At 32.8% G+C, this 14,811-nt stretch overlaps 1 protein-coding gene across 1 annotated transcript in view; it reads right to left on the bottom strand.

Moving 5' to 3' along the window:
* The window catches only part of TTC6 (tetratricopeptide repeat domain 6), a 54,889-nt gene that overhangs the window by 26,322 nt on the left and 13,756 nt on the right, over nt 1-14,811 (bottom strand). The window contains exons 3-7 of the mRNA XM_030452483.1: nt 6,552-6,711; nt 5,576-5,680; nt 4,523-4,618; nt 2,593-2,658; nt 250-665 (exon numbers count right to left, since the gene is read on the bottom strand). Of these exons, the coding sequence (XP_030308343.1) occupies nt 250-665; nt 2,593-2,658; nt 4,523-4,618; nt 5,576-5,680; nt 6,552-6,711 (843 nt within the window). The remainder of the gene's footprint in view (nt 1-249; nt 666-2,592; nt 2,659-4,522; nt 4,619-5,575; nt 5,681-6,551; nt 6,712-14,811) is intronic.

Genomic DNA, 14,811 nt, shown 5'->3' with positions numbered 1-14,811 from the left:
CTGTTGTTGCATGAAGCAATTAGATTTCCATTTGAAGTGGCAGTGCATATTTAATGTCCAAAAGATATCTGAGCATTATGTACCTTTTTTGCATTAAACAATATATGTTATTCCTAAATAACTAAACTTTTATTACCTAATTTCAGATCAACACTTAATATTGAAAAAAATAAAACCTGTAATAAGATAATACAATTACAAATTCAGAAACATTCTTTAAAAAGGCAATACACATTAATTAAAGAAAACCTTTTAAGAATCTTTGGAGGTTGACTTAATGTCTTCATCACTGCTTCTAATTTTCTAGGGTTTATTCTTTTCTTTGATTTCTTTGTTGTCTTTCTTCTTTGGAAAACAGTGCATTTAATCCCAGGCTTTTGAGTTTGCTCCACGAGAACAATGTCATTCTCATTATCCTCTTGTCCCATCAAAGTGGGCATTTTTTCTACTGGTATGTCTGTCTGCATTGACTGAGGATCATCACAGATCTGATTCAATAGATGCTTGGTAGGGGAGCTCTTCCTGATCTCTGCCTCAGCCATCCGTTGCTTCATCACCTGCAACTCTTTCATACTGGTCTTGAAATCAGCTGAAATATTTAATTTAGTTTTATGTTTGAAAGTAGTCAATTCCAGAGCTGAGGCCGATCTTTTAATCGATACCGCCTGTTAAAAGAAAGAAACTTAGTTTATTTAGGTGTTCATTTGAAGTAAGATTTATATATCACATTTCTTTAGCTTTGATGGAATTGATTTTATTTTATAATTGTAAAGAACAGAAATAGCAACCTGGGGACTAAACTATTAAAAATATATAGTAATTAATGGGGAAAAAATATCTGCCCATCTTTGTTAAAGTAAAGAGATCTGAAATTATTTGAAGCTCAATAAACAATTAAAATCAATCTTCTCTAAAAAGTACTACAGAAATTTGAATTAAATACCCCCAGACCTTGTAGAAAAGTCAAATATTAAAATAAAAAATGTATGTTTTTGATGGTGGCATTCAGAAAAAGTTTAATTCAGATACATTAATCAATTCAGAAGAAAAGACAGGAGGACTGTGTATAATGTTTCAAAGTACAATTGTATTACATGGAAACACAGTTAATACCTGAATTATGCACCCTCATGCTTTGTACCACCCTCCCTGAATTGCCTGACAAAATCAAAACCAAAAGAATAACAGTTTTCCTCTGATGTTTGTTATTAATTATTAAGCAAGTACTATTTACAGTAACAAATTCATTGCTTCTGAGTCTTTTTGTTAATTCCAGTTCACTAACTTTCATGATAATACTGGGCATATAACAATTTTGTCAAAGAAATCAAAATGTCATTTAATGTACACTGCCTGAAATTTTCAGAGGGAAACACTTGTTAATAACCAATAAAATAAATTTTAAAATAATTGAGGAACTGAATAATTTTCAACAGATTTAAAAGACTTAAGAAGCACTTTGGCAATGCTGGTTACAGTCACCTGCTAAGAATTATTTAATTTACGTATTGATTATAAAGATATCACATCAGCCTTTAGTTTATTTTAATTATAATTTAAAGCACTCAGTTTAAGTAACTAAATGCCCTTGATTATTTTTGTAATGCTTTACAACTTTTAAAGTTTTGAAAACATTGTAAAAAATCCCAGTCACAAGTGTTATCTTCGTTAGTAAAGTTACACTTTTTTATAAAAGTCTAAGCTTCATACTGATTTATTAAAAAAATGAAACTCAATGTAAAGCTCTTACTTAGACATATCAATTATTAGCTGTCATTTATCACCAAATCAAATAGTTTTAATGCAAATTTCATAAATTTTGAACAACTTGACAAATTTTTTAATGAGCTATGCAGTTTTGCTAAAGGATTGCTAGCTGAATTCAACCAAACTACTTTTATTTGAACATGAAACCAATATTTAAAAAAAAAAGTCAATGAGTAATTCAAACTGCAGATCTGGTGTTTAAATTATGTTAACTGTTGCATACAAGCTGCCATGCTTCATGTCCATCTTAAAAATAACATAGTCAGAACATTTTAAGAAGGTCTTTATGGGCTACAGAGAAGTTCAGATAAACGCTTAGTTCTCAAATTCTTCTTTTAATAAAATATTACTTGCATAATCAAGATCACCTTTGCACAAATGTAAAATTTGCAGAGTTTATTGTGCAAATGTAAAATTTGCAGTTTATTGATAATTCCTGTGTTTTGGGTAACAGCCAACATAACTTCAATAGCCATAAAAGTGCATAGGACTTGACAGATTGGAACTTTGACAACACCAACACATCTGAAATGCAAGGACCTGATACCACAAGCTCCTCACTTGGATGTCTTAATCCACTCATTTCAGGTTAGCTAAAGCAAGGACTGTTCACACTTAACTCTATCCAAAGGCCTGTAAAGTTAACTGGGGTTCTTATTTCAGAGCTATGCTCTCTTTAACTTAACCAGTCTGCTTGAAAAAGACTTTTGGGATTGTCACTTTTGCATCTAATAGGAAAGTGGTAAGATGAATTCAGTTCACTGAAAGAATTTCTTACACAAAACAACCATTCAGGAATAAATATGAGTAAACATAAAATAATACCTCTGAGCTCTGCCTCTCACAAAAATCAGGCAAGGATTGGCATCTTGTTCTTAGTAAACTTTTTGCCTATAGATAAAACAAAAATCAAAATTAATCAGAATAAGTCTGAGCCTAATATGAATAGAGCTTTCAGATACACTCTACTTTTAAAAGCAGAGACTGCCAACAACAGAGCTATTGGCCAAAGAAATCCTTATTTTTCAGCAGTAAAAAGCAACTCCACCTTTGCCAGAGTGAAGTAAGGTCTGCATTTGTCTGGATTTTTGGATGTCTTAAGTCTGTTCCGCTACCAGATGTCCTAAAACATGAGACACGTTCAATACGCTTACAATACATCAATGCTTAAGAGCAAGTAGTCAGTGGAGATGCTCCCTGTAAGTGCTGCAGATGTTCCAGTCTCAGAACATGCTTTGAATATGTCTCACTGTCAATTACATAATGAATTACTGCATAAATGGAGCTGTCTTTCCACTTAACATGTTTTAAACTGACCACATTTTTTAAGCACCATATCCAATCCACACAAAAGTACATTAGTGACACACACATATTCCTATCTTGGGAAGCCCAGACAAAAAAAATGGCCACATAACATCACTAAAACTGTATTTTCCAATGAGAATATTACTTTCTTCTGAGAATCTGTATGTGCTTCATCTGCTTTTAATTGTTGTTGTTAACACACCTACTTGTTACAATTTTCTTTTTAAGTAAAAGAGATGTTTCAAATAGGTTAACAATTAAATATGGAATAAAATATAGCATTTTAGTAACTGCAGACTATTAGTTTCAATTATTATATCTAACTGCCCAGTCAACATGCAAAGGACTTCCAGCACTCTTCGTATCTGCTGGATAATTCCAGATCAGTTTATCAATACATGTACAGCCCTAAACTATTTGTGTCTGAACACAAACATGACACAAAATTTGAAATAGTTTTTAGTCAAACATAAAATAACCATCTTAACTGCTGACAGAGGATATAGATGTGCAAAGCTGTTAGCAGAATTCTTCCCTTTTGACATACTAAATAAGATTCTCCTCATTATTTCTAGCCAGCTCCTCCAAGAAATGTTCAAACCAGCACATTAGTTTTTGTCAGCTCCAACTGAGGTCTCAGCAAGATCACTGACCAGTTCCAAGGTTTCAGCTGTGGTTTAGCTACCAGAACACTCAGCTGTACCTCGAATTTTCTGGTAAAGAAGTATTTTCACCTTAGTTCCCATAGAATTTGGGTCATTACTCATTTCCACCTCTTGGATCTGTTCCAAATATATCTGTTGAAATAGCTGATGGTATGTAAACACCTAGAACTGAACATTGGCATTAGGTACTTCAGGTTCTCTGTGCAGCCTAAGGCTCTCATCTCCTACATTGCCTCCACAAGACCAACTGTGTTTGAGATTATCAGGATTCTGTAACTGGAAAGACCTACACTGCAGCTTAAAAGCCACACTTTAAGCTTTCACTTGCAGAGAATTGCTGACTTATTCTTTAATACAAAATTTTGAGAAATTGTGGATCAAAAATTCACACAGTTGGAAATATCTCTTTTCCCCTATTCTGCTTCCTATGCAGTTTCTTAAATTTCTGAATACAGTGGAATATCCAATAAGCTGCTCAACTGAGACATGTCATATTACTCAAAACCTTTTATATATATATCACAGGCCACTAAATCACCATTTAGTGCTATAATAATGCAAATTAAGAAGCATTTTTAAGATACGCAATGGCTCCTTCTAAGAAGTTTCAAGTTTCAAAAAGTTGGAGTTGGCGTTTTCTACCTACTAAAAATTAAAACTATCAGAATTATTTCTAAAAGTCAACTATATAGAAATATTTTAACTTATGACTAGATCTTCAAACTATGAATTGATTTGTAATCTTAAGTATTACGTTTAAGCAATTTTACCATATTACTCACCAGTCCATAATCATAGAAACTATCATCTTCTTCATCTTCTAACTCTTCATGATCAGTGAAAAAGTCTTCAAATAGAACACCTTCAAAAGCATTGCTCTGAAATATTAATATATTTGCATGTTTGAATATGTGCAATACTATTATTCAGTTATAGAAAACATAGCAGATAAATAAATAAAGCAAATAACATATTTAAAGGATTTAAGATGACCAAGACCAGCAACTCAGAAGCCATTTATCCTAGGCTTCTGATGCAGCACATTCTTTAATGTAATAAAGAATTACATGGTGAAAAAAGGACAGAGACCTGAGGAAACTGCTTACTGCTATCTGGTTCTCCAAAGTTTAGCTTATATCAGGTCGCAGTAGGCCATATAGCACCAAGTGCACAGCTCTCCATTTGTCACAGTAAGGCTAGGAGGTGGGGACTATATTAGGTTTATTCCTTCTACCAATTCATCCATGCATAATTGTGCTTTATCTCTTGCACAGGAGTGTGCACTCATCATGAAAAGATAATTTCTCTGGGACTTTTGCATCATGAATTTGCTGAGTACTACAAATACAGGCATAATATAGGCATGCCCTTCTACATGAATGAATCAAATCTTGCAATAGTGCAATCACAGTAGAGATTTTACACTCAAAACATTTCAAAACTCAAAAAATGCCATCTTCTAAAACTTATTTTGCTTAATGTAAGAAATACTTTATTTCATTTTAATAGAAATCATTGCCAGCATAACATGGCAGAAGAAAAACTAAGCAGAAGTAGCTTTCAACATAAAGATATTAAGTAAGATAATGTAAAATTAAGTTCTAATTAAGAATAGTTAGTACCAGAAACTATATTGTTGTAAAAATTAAACAATACTCTTCAATAGTTGCTATAAAAAACTGTTCATTGACTTATATACTATGCTTACAATACACATAAGTGTTAATAAGATAGCAGCATGAAATAGAGCTACTCCATTTAATAAATATAACGGTAAAAAAGACCTAGATTTCTGCAAAAGATGGGAACACTAAAAATATGATTAAAATACTTACCTCATATGTAGGAAATAATATTTCTTTTAAAGAAGAAATCGGAGCAGAGAATTTTGGTGGGGCTGGAGCGAAAAACATTTTTAAAGCTTCTGGATACATGGAAACCTTCAAAACCAATACAATTCAGTTACCAACTAACACAAACCCAGTTTATAAACATCTGTACTCAATCCGAACTATTTGGTGATCAAATGCCATTTTCTGCTAAACATGATTTTGTAAAAAAACCATCAAATACAATGAAGTCCTGACAGGTATAGGGCTCTTCTTGGTTTGCTCTTCTAGTGGTTTTGTTTGTTATTAATTAGTATATTAGCATATTTTATTATTTAAAGTTACTTAGTAACTTTATTACTTTTATTACTTTATTTTATACTCTTAACATACTTTATTACTATTTATTAGCATACTTTATTACTTTATTATACTTAGCATATTTTATTACTATTAGAGAAAAAATTAAGAATTGACACGTTTGCTGTACAATATGTCCCACCGATGAGAAACTCCATATATATATTTTTATATTGCATATTGTTAAACATTTGAAAAGAACAGAACACTGTTTCCAAAGTTTTCTGTCCTTTTGTTGCATGACACAATAAATAAACACCTTTTTCCACCCTCACCCCTGAATTTCAGAATCACAGAATTATCCAGGTTGGAAAGGAACTCTGAAATCATCAAGTCCAACCCTTAATCCACTGCCATTGTGCTTACCAGACCATGGCACTGAGTGCCACATCAGTCTCTTCTTAAAAAGCTCCAGGGACAGAGAATCCACCACCTCCCTGGACAGCCCATTCCAATGCCTGATCACCATCTCTGAAAAGAATTTTTTCCTAATATCCAACCTAAACCTCCCCTGACAGAGTTTAAGTCCATGCCCTCTTGTCTTACTGGTGGCTACTTGGGAGAAGTCTCCATTTGTCACACTGTGCATGTACAGAACACATTTATTAAAATTATTTCTTACTTTCTCTCCTAACAGTTGCAGTTGTGGCTTTTTAACACAATATTCAGCTGCTTTCTGGCATTCAGCAGGACTTCTTGATATATGAGGTGGAAGAAACTGAATCCCATCTGTCTGATTATTCTGGAGTTGCTCTGAAATGGGAATGCCTTCATAACAAATTCTGCAGCAACATGAGATGAATAAATTACTCTGATTATGTCAGATATTAACATCACAGAATCGCTTTGCTGTTAATTACAAAGAAAAGCAATAAAATTTAAAGAGAAATAGAAATCATTTAAAGGTGGTTTTTTGTAAATTAAAGACTGAAATTAATACACAATGGAAACCTGGTGCTAAATTTTTTATTTTTGTAGTGATCAGGCCCATTGTGCATCTTACGGAAGTCATAGGAAAAATATAACACAAAGCTCTAAATTAGTATGAAATGCATTATATGTGCAACTTCATGCATGGCAAATACACCGCCCAAGTGCTGTGCTTACAGTCACATGTACTTAAATGACATGGAGAGCTGATTTCAGCAGGAATGTCTGGCTGGCTTTCAGTAGCATATTTTATGATTACTTGGGGATTGGATTCTAATTAATTTTTTATTGTCCTTTTTAAAAATAAATCTACAATTATCTTACAAAAAGAGTATTTCTCTTTAGAATGTTTCCATTTCAAATAATTATAGATCCAAATTTTCTATCTATAGTTTCTGTTTCCAAACACAGTGAACATTTTTATATGACACAGTAAGTCAAAAGAATGCTCATATATGCATATGAATTTATACATATATAATACTGAAATAACTGTTCTATTTCCTTTGTTCCTGGCAACTCTAAAGGAAAATTCAGATTTAAAAAATCTTTTACTTCTATGTGGATGGTAAAACTATTTCAGAGATTAGTAGTGACTGCAATTACTATTTACCACTTCAACAGATATTTTAAAGGATTTATATGTAAATTTATATTTTTATCTAATAAGGAGTAGAAGCTTTTTTTTTTTTCTATTCTTGCAACTAGTTCTGTAGTAAATAATTACATAAATTGTCACTCATATAGTTTTTAGTTTTCTAGCAATTACAAGCACTGAATATGATAAATGTTGAAATATGTATATATACAAACAAAGAAAAAAATTTTCCAAAAAATCACTCAATTTCATATATTCAAGTAACCATTTATGTATGTAAATTAAAATGCACATTACACTGAACGTGACTTTTTCTCAACACGTTGGCACACTGGCATATGCCAACACTGACATCTACTGGTGTTAGTCAGGTTTGGGGTAGTTTTCCTGCAAACTAAATTAATAACAAAGATCTGGTGTGCACTCAGAGAACTAAAGTGTGTAAATTCTGTTACTTGCAATTTCACTCTCAGAGGCAGTGTATTTCCATTTTAAGGCCTATTTAAATTTTTAGAATAACATGTGAACAGAGGAGTCTCAACAAAACTGAGAAATAGCCACTGATTTAGCAAACCAAATGCCTTCTGAAGAACATTTGGATGCTAAAAGGAATCTTTAAAATGTAGGACTAGACCACAAGTTATAGTTCTTACACAAAGAGAAAGATTATAGGTCTGGGAGTAGTTCTTGGACTCTTTCTGGAATGTTCCTTCTTTCAAGTGGAAGCTTTTTCTTGAAGAGAAAAAAACCAAGAGCTGAAAACCTAACTTTTGACAAATGTTTGGCCTTTCTAGTTTCTCGTCACATTTAAGCATTTGGTGGTTCTGACTCTTCAAGGTGGATGCCTACACAAAGAACGTCAAGTGAAGTTATACAAGATACAAAATTGTATAAAACGACCAAAATATTCCTTAGCATATGGCAGTTCAAAGTGTTTCAAGTTAACAACATTAAAAGAGTTGTCCCTCTTTTAGGACAATTTTGTGAGAACAAATTTGTTATAAATACTTTTCAATTCAAGTAGTTTATGCCAAGGAATCAGCTGTGTGTTCATGTGAAACAATATTCAGAGTTTTCATTTCTGGAAGAGAGAAACAACATGGAAGAAAGCTCCAAGCGATAATAATAATGAGCTAATAATATTCTGTTTCCATCTACTGGTAATAAACTGTAAAATCAGACTCTCTAGATATAACCTTCATATGAATATATATAATTTTCAACTTGCCATCATGGCTAAAAAAGTATCTTTTAAACTCTCAGGTAACTGGTATCTGCAGAGTATGCAAAGATTAAACTGGAGGGTAAAAGCAAGGCACCTTTGCTATCTGATGAGATAAACTTCAGTCAATCCCAGGAGAGTTGTATCTGACCTTGGGAAGTTTACACCTTGATAAATTGATATACCCCACTTCACAAGACATTTTTGTAGATGGGAGTGAAAAATTACGTATATTTTTAAGCCTGTGAATATTTTTTATAGTGAAGATGAGTCTTTAAAGCAAGAAAATTATTGCTTTCTTGAACTGATATACCATAAAATCCTATCAGTGTAGGCTTATTTGGACTTTGTTACAGTCAAACAAAAATTCTTTCACAGAAGAACTCAGAATTAGTACCAAAAAAACCACCCTAAAATAGATGTATTGTTATTTAAAGAGCTGACAAAGTCATTTGAATTTTACTATCCAGGACGCAGATATGATGCTTATCCACACAGGTCATTTGAGTTTGTGAAATTAGCTAAATGCAGGAAACTCATCAATAATGAAATGTGAACAACTTAAATGGACCTAAATTAGTCACAACAATGATACCTTTGACCTTCAAGGCTCACATAAGGCAACTAGTTTTAAAAATTAAAACCAGAATATGATTGTACATGGTCCCACTAGATGGCAGTGCTCCAAAGAATTTAGTTTTCTAGATTTCAAGGATTAAGTCAATTCAGCAAGAGATTTTGGTATTAGTTGGCTTCTTTTTAAACTGAAATTCTCTTCATCTCCAGGTAATGTAGCTCTCAATGTAAACATTTCTTCCTCAAAATTTTTACTGATTCATAAAGCCCAGACTCGTTTCCTAAACCTACTGGATATTTCTTGAAAACCAAGCCATTCTCTTAAAATCCTGTCCACAGCCTCTACACTTCATCTCTCCCAGTTCCATTCCCATCTAACTCCTTTAACTTTCTGGGTATTTCAAAGGGTTCTGTCCTCTACCCTCCTACCTTATTTGCATACTCCATGTCTAGTAAAGTTATAGACAAAGGCCATGTACAGGTTAGGGTAGAACAGATCATGATTCATCACTATATTCTCCACCAACAAAAATATCAGATGCCAGTGCTAGCTCAGCAAGGCTAATATAATAGATAGAGATAATAATCTTATAAGCCTTCCTCTTTTCAATCTTCATGCCCTCCCCACTACTTTGTTTCTTCATCACTATGACTTGCATCTCAACATCCACACAGACTCAGAAGACAGGTATCACTCACAATATTCTAAAATTAAAGTATTTTTCTAATCTTTTTAATAAGCTCAAATCTGATTTCTAGTTTCACATCTCACTTGCTGCAGTTTCCATTTCTTTAATGTAGAGAAGCATCACCTTGTTGTGTTCATGTGCATTCGAAATGCACTTCTGCAAAGATCATATTTGCTTGCTTTGAGTATTATCACATTTTTTTAAGTAATAGAAAAAGAGAAGCTCACTCAAATACAGGATGCTCCTCTGCTTTCAGAGCCTCCACAGCCTTTCCTTTTTTGTCATTAGTAAAGATAAGTAATGTGGTAACAACTTCTGCTTCTGTGACTTCTGACTCTTCCTGACTTTGTAAGTTTGGTTTTGGTTTTTCTTTTCCTTTTTGCCCATTCTCATGCTACCTCTCAAATCTGAGTAAAGCTCACTACACCTACTAATTTATTGTCTCATAATTTCCTTAAATCCTCTTCCACAATGATCTGCAAACCAGTCAGTGACTGGGTGACTAAGAAGCTAAAATCCCTGTTTACAGTGTCAGGTGGCATCCTTATTCTCATTGAGTCCTTGTATTCTCCATCTGCATCTGTCCAACAGAAACATTGCTGAATCAAAAGCAAAAACTGAATTTTTGGATATGAGCAATATTCATATGCTACCCAAACCCCTGACCAAAGCAGGAGCTCACAAAAAACAAGGGGAAACATCAAAGTCTAATCCTGCACTTTGAAATAATGCTACCCTTGATGGGGTAATCTTGAATCCATAAAAAAAATTCAATGACTGAAAACTTTCCTAAAGCACTTAATGGATTCTTATTTTAATGTCAGAGGGAAGCATCATGATTAGCTAACCTCAGATGCTAAATAATACAGATAATAAAATATCAGTATTCCTGCATCAAGAGCACAATTTTCTGGGTGAAGCTCAGGATACATCTCAGAAAGAAATCCTTTTTATTTAAAGGATGTAAGTAAGGCATAATTTCAAAAGCTGATTCTTTCATTGCTATACATTGAAATCTTAAAGTTACTGTCAATTTGTTCATACTGAAACCTTAACTACTGAGTCAGTTATGTTATGCTTTTGTTTAGCAAATCCTCTTGCATCAGGTACTATACCTTGCAGGCAACATATTCAAACCAGCTCTGTATTTCATTTAATGATATTTCAAAATGTCTTAATACAGAAATGATATTCGAGAAAAAGCGATCACATACAGGAATTGACTCTTATGCTTTCTCCCCTAGAATGATATTTGGAACACTCTGTTAAATGCATTAAGTCCATAACATTCCTATAAACCTTAATATGGAAGAAGAATCAGAGACTTATCCAACAGGAAATCTGTTGCCCCCTCTGGAACTTAGATGTTTCAGGAGCTGCAGGCAGAAATTCCCCTACATTTCAAAACCAGAACATGGAGCCCTCTTCTATGGGTGGATGCATCCATTCTTTCAGTGAAGGGCAGCATGATTTTTTTTTTTCTTTTCTTTTTTTTTTTTTTTTTTTTTTTTTGGTAAGGCAAGATAAAAATTAGAGTGGTGAGTTTCACCTCTTCATGATAATTCATTACTGAAGCAGAGCCAGGAAATTAGAATTTGCCATTTATTTGAGGATTCAAACACCACTCACCGTTGCATTATTTGACCATTCTGCATCCAGGAAGTTCTGCTATTGAGCAGAAAAGAATGCAAAAGTCATGCAGACAAGAGAGAGAACAAGTGGTGACTTGACTGTCTCAATTGTTAGAGCACTTACTTGGAACATTAAAGATCTGTATAATATTTCTAATCCCAAAACTTTTTTTTTTCTATATTATTGCTTATGTCTCACCTCCTCTATTTTAAGGTAAACATGGTTAATTTGGAGTTCAGAAAGTATTACACAGTCATCTCCTGTTACTTATCTTTCAAGACTGTAAAGCTCCTTTCAGAGTTACTGCTTTTCAGGATACAATCTCTCCTCCTACAAAGGATGACCCTAATTCCCTATTCTTATCCTTATGACCTTGCATTTGGCTGCACTAAAAGCATGTTTTCCAAGTCAGCACAAGTTAACAAGCTACACAAATTGCCCTGTAAAACTGACCTAGCCTTTACCACCCTACCATTTTTTAGATCACTACAGACCTTGTAAGAACTAATTTTATATTTCTGGACCAGGTGATACAGTGAAACTATAAGAAGCAAAATGCCATTACAAAAACAAAAATCAAGAAAATCTTGGGAGTGTTAAGGCTACAATTCTGTTTGGTTTTTTGTTGGTTTGGATTTATTTGACATTACTATATAAACTAGAAAAGCACAAAAACAGTAAAAGTGTAACTGAAGTAATAAGCAATGAAAATAAAATATCCTTCATATTCACACGTATGCATGTAATTTTAGTGCAATATAAGTAAAAAAAAACCCAATAAATCAAACGAAGACTTAGGAATTTCCATGAAATATAAAAATTTTTAATATGACAACATGATAAAATTGAACTGACTTATTCCAAAATCCGTTTACATTTCTACTACATTTCTACTTCTTAGAAAACAAAATTTTTGGCAGGCCTGTTTTTCCATGGTGTGTCAAACTAAAAAATACTATTATGCCTTCTGTTCTACTTCAGCTCTTCAGTCACTAAAGATGCAGGATCCTGCAGTTAACATGTGGATACTTTTCAGATTTGCAATGAATACTTTTGTCTACAAGCTTATCCTAGGTCCTGGTTCTGTACGTGCTTACTTTTGTGCATGCATCAAGCTTAACAGAACTATACTCAATTACTTAAAGTTATGCTTGTTCCTAAGTGCTTGTAGAATCAGGATTGAAGTAAGATTGTCTCTGTGATAAGGGGCCAGTGGGTGTGCACTTTAAACCTTTTACTATTGCAGAATTTTACATTCACAGAAAGCCTACACTATTTGCTCAGTATTTCTTTTTATTTCAATGCACCCCTCATGTGAGCAGAATGAAGTTTTAAAAATCATATATTTATGTATGAATATACAGATATTCATATACATAACTCATAAATCCATATATTTATAAACAAAATTTATCTATAAAATACAATTTTTAAGAAAACCTATATATTTTAAATTATAAGTAAGATGCAAGCTTTGTATTACCCTTGTTCTAGTTATTTTAAAAAACATCTTCAACATAAGGCATTTTTTTCAAATTAATTTCTTTGCCACTTCTTTGAAACTACAAGATACTGAGACACCATGACATTTATTTCTTGATGTATAATCCTTCAACTTACAAAATTAGTTAAATTATAGTAACCTTAGAAAATAAGCAAGTTCATACCTTTCAGCTTGCTCTTTCAAATAAATATATTTGGAACACATTGGCTCTTCCTCCTTATTGTCCATGTCCTCTGTCGTAAATAAGATATTGTGACCTCTTCTGTCTACAGTATGAGAAACTCTAGAAACCAGTTGTAAATAAGGAGGCAATATAAAAGGGGGAAAAGCAGTACACAGATGATGAATGCCTGGATAACGTTGATCTCTAGAATGGAAAATAAGCAAATTAGGAACCTTAGTATCCATTCTCTATATTGTAAAGTATGCAGTTTAGGTAGTACTACATTAGGACATACATCAGACAATAGGGTAAAAATTTCTAACATAAATACTAGGCATAAGGTGGCTGGTAATTTCTACTAAAAGTAGAGATAATATTATTTAGAAAAGAGAAGCAGGTAAAAGCTAAAAGGCTCACAATAATCTTAAAATAAAAAATGAGTGCTGTAGTCACAATTTGATTCCTTCAACTCAAGAAGAGCTTTCATTTTCTGCACTGAATACTTAAGTAATGCAGATTTACAGTTCAAATTGGGTACTCAGATTAATGTTATGTTAATGTTATATATACATTAATCTGCAAATTCCCTCCGTTGACAGATTCCCTTGTAAATACCCTTAAAACTCTGAATTAGTTTTATGATATGTTATCACTTGAATTTCTTCGTAGCTTTCCAATTCATCTGTTGATTTTAGAGGAAACACCGGTCTCTGACTGTCTTTGAAAAGTTAATAACTAAAAATTCTACCATTTAACCCTCCAATCTAAATTGTTCTGAAGGTGATGAAAGTCTATTGACTTCCACAGGCCATGGATCAAATTCTAAAAAGCAGTCTCTGTCTACTGTACGAACTCTACAAAGTTAATAAATATCTAAATGTGCAGACAGTTAAACTGTGAAGAACAGTACATGGAAAATGTCTGAGATGCAAAAAAATCAGAAATAAATGGCTCCCCAAATAAATGCTGCTTTTAACTAAAGTTTGTAAGTGCCTTCATATTCGAAGACAAAATCCCAAATGAAAATGGCTAAAATTCCAGTTTGAAATTACACTGAATAGTTTCAGGTTTTAAATATTCTTCTGAGGTTCTCCTGAGACAATGATGGTTCAGACAACTTTGGGTTTTGTTTTACTGACAACCATGCCTTATGTTATAAATATATATATTATAGAGGGAAAATTAGCAAGATTATCGTGCAATGTATATTCAGTTTTTTAAATTATATTTTATATTTTCATGTTTTCTGAAAAACAATGAAAGCAAAAATGTAAAAGATAAAAATCAAATATGAAGAAAAAAAAAATCCATGAAAACCACTGTAATATAACAGAAATTTGACTCACAATCAAGAAAATATCACTTCAAATACACACCAGATTGAATTCCATTATATTAACATATTTTGAGTCCCTATGCTTATAGGCATATGACAACCCAACATGAAAGAGTATCATTAAGTCTCTTTACTTTTATTAAACTGCTGAAAATACTTTTTGTCAAGTCATACAATGAACAGAAAGGAGCCCAGCTACTTTATGCTGCAACAAGACAGTTTCACCAGGTCT

This window comes from Calypte anna, chromosome 5A, assembly GCF_003957555.1.
Source record: "Calypte anna isolate BGI_N300 chromosome 5A, bCalAnn1_v1.p, whole genome shotgun sequence".
NCBI lineage: Eukaryota > Metazoa > Chordata > Aves > Apodiformes > Trochilidae > Calypte > Calypte anna.
This window is presented reverse-complemented; position numbering and strand designations above follow the sequence as displayed.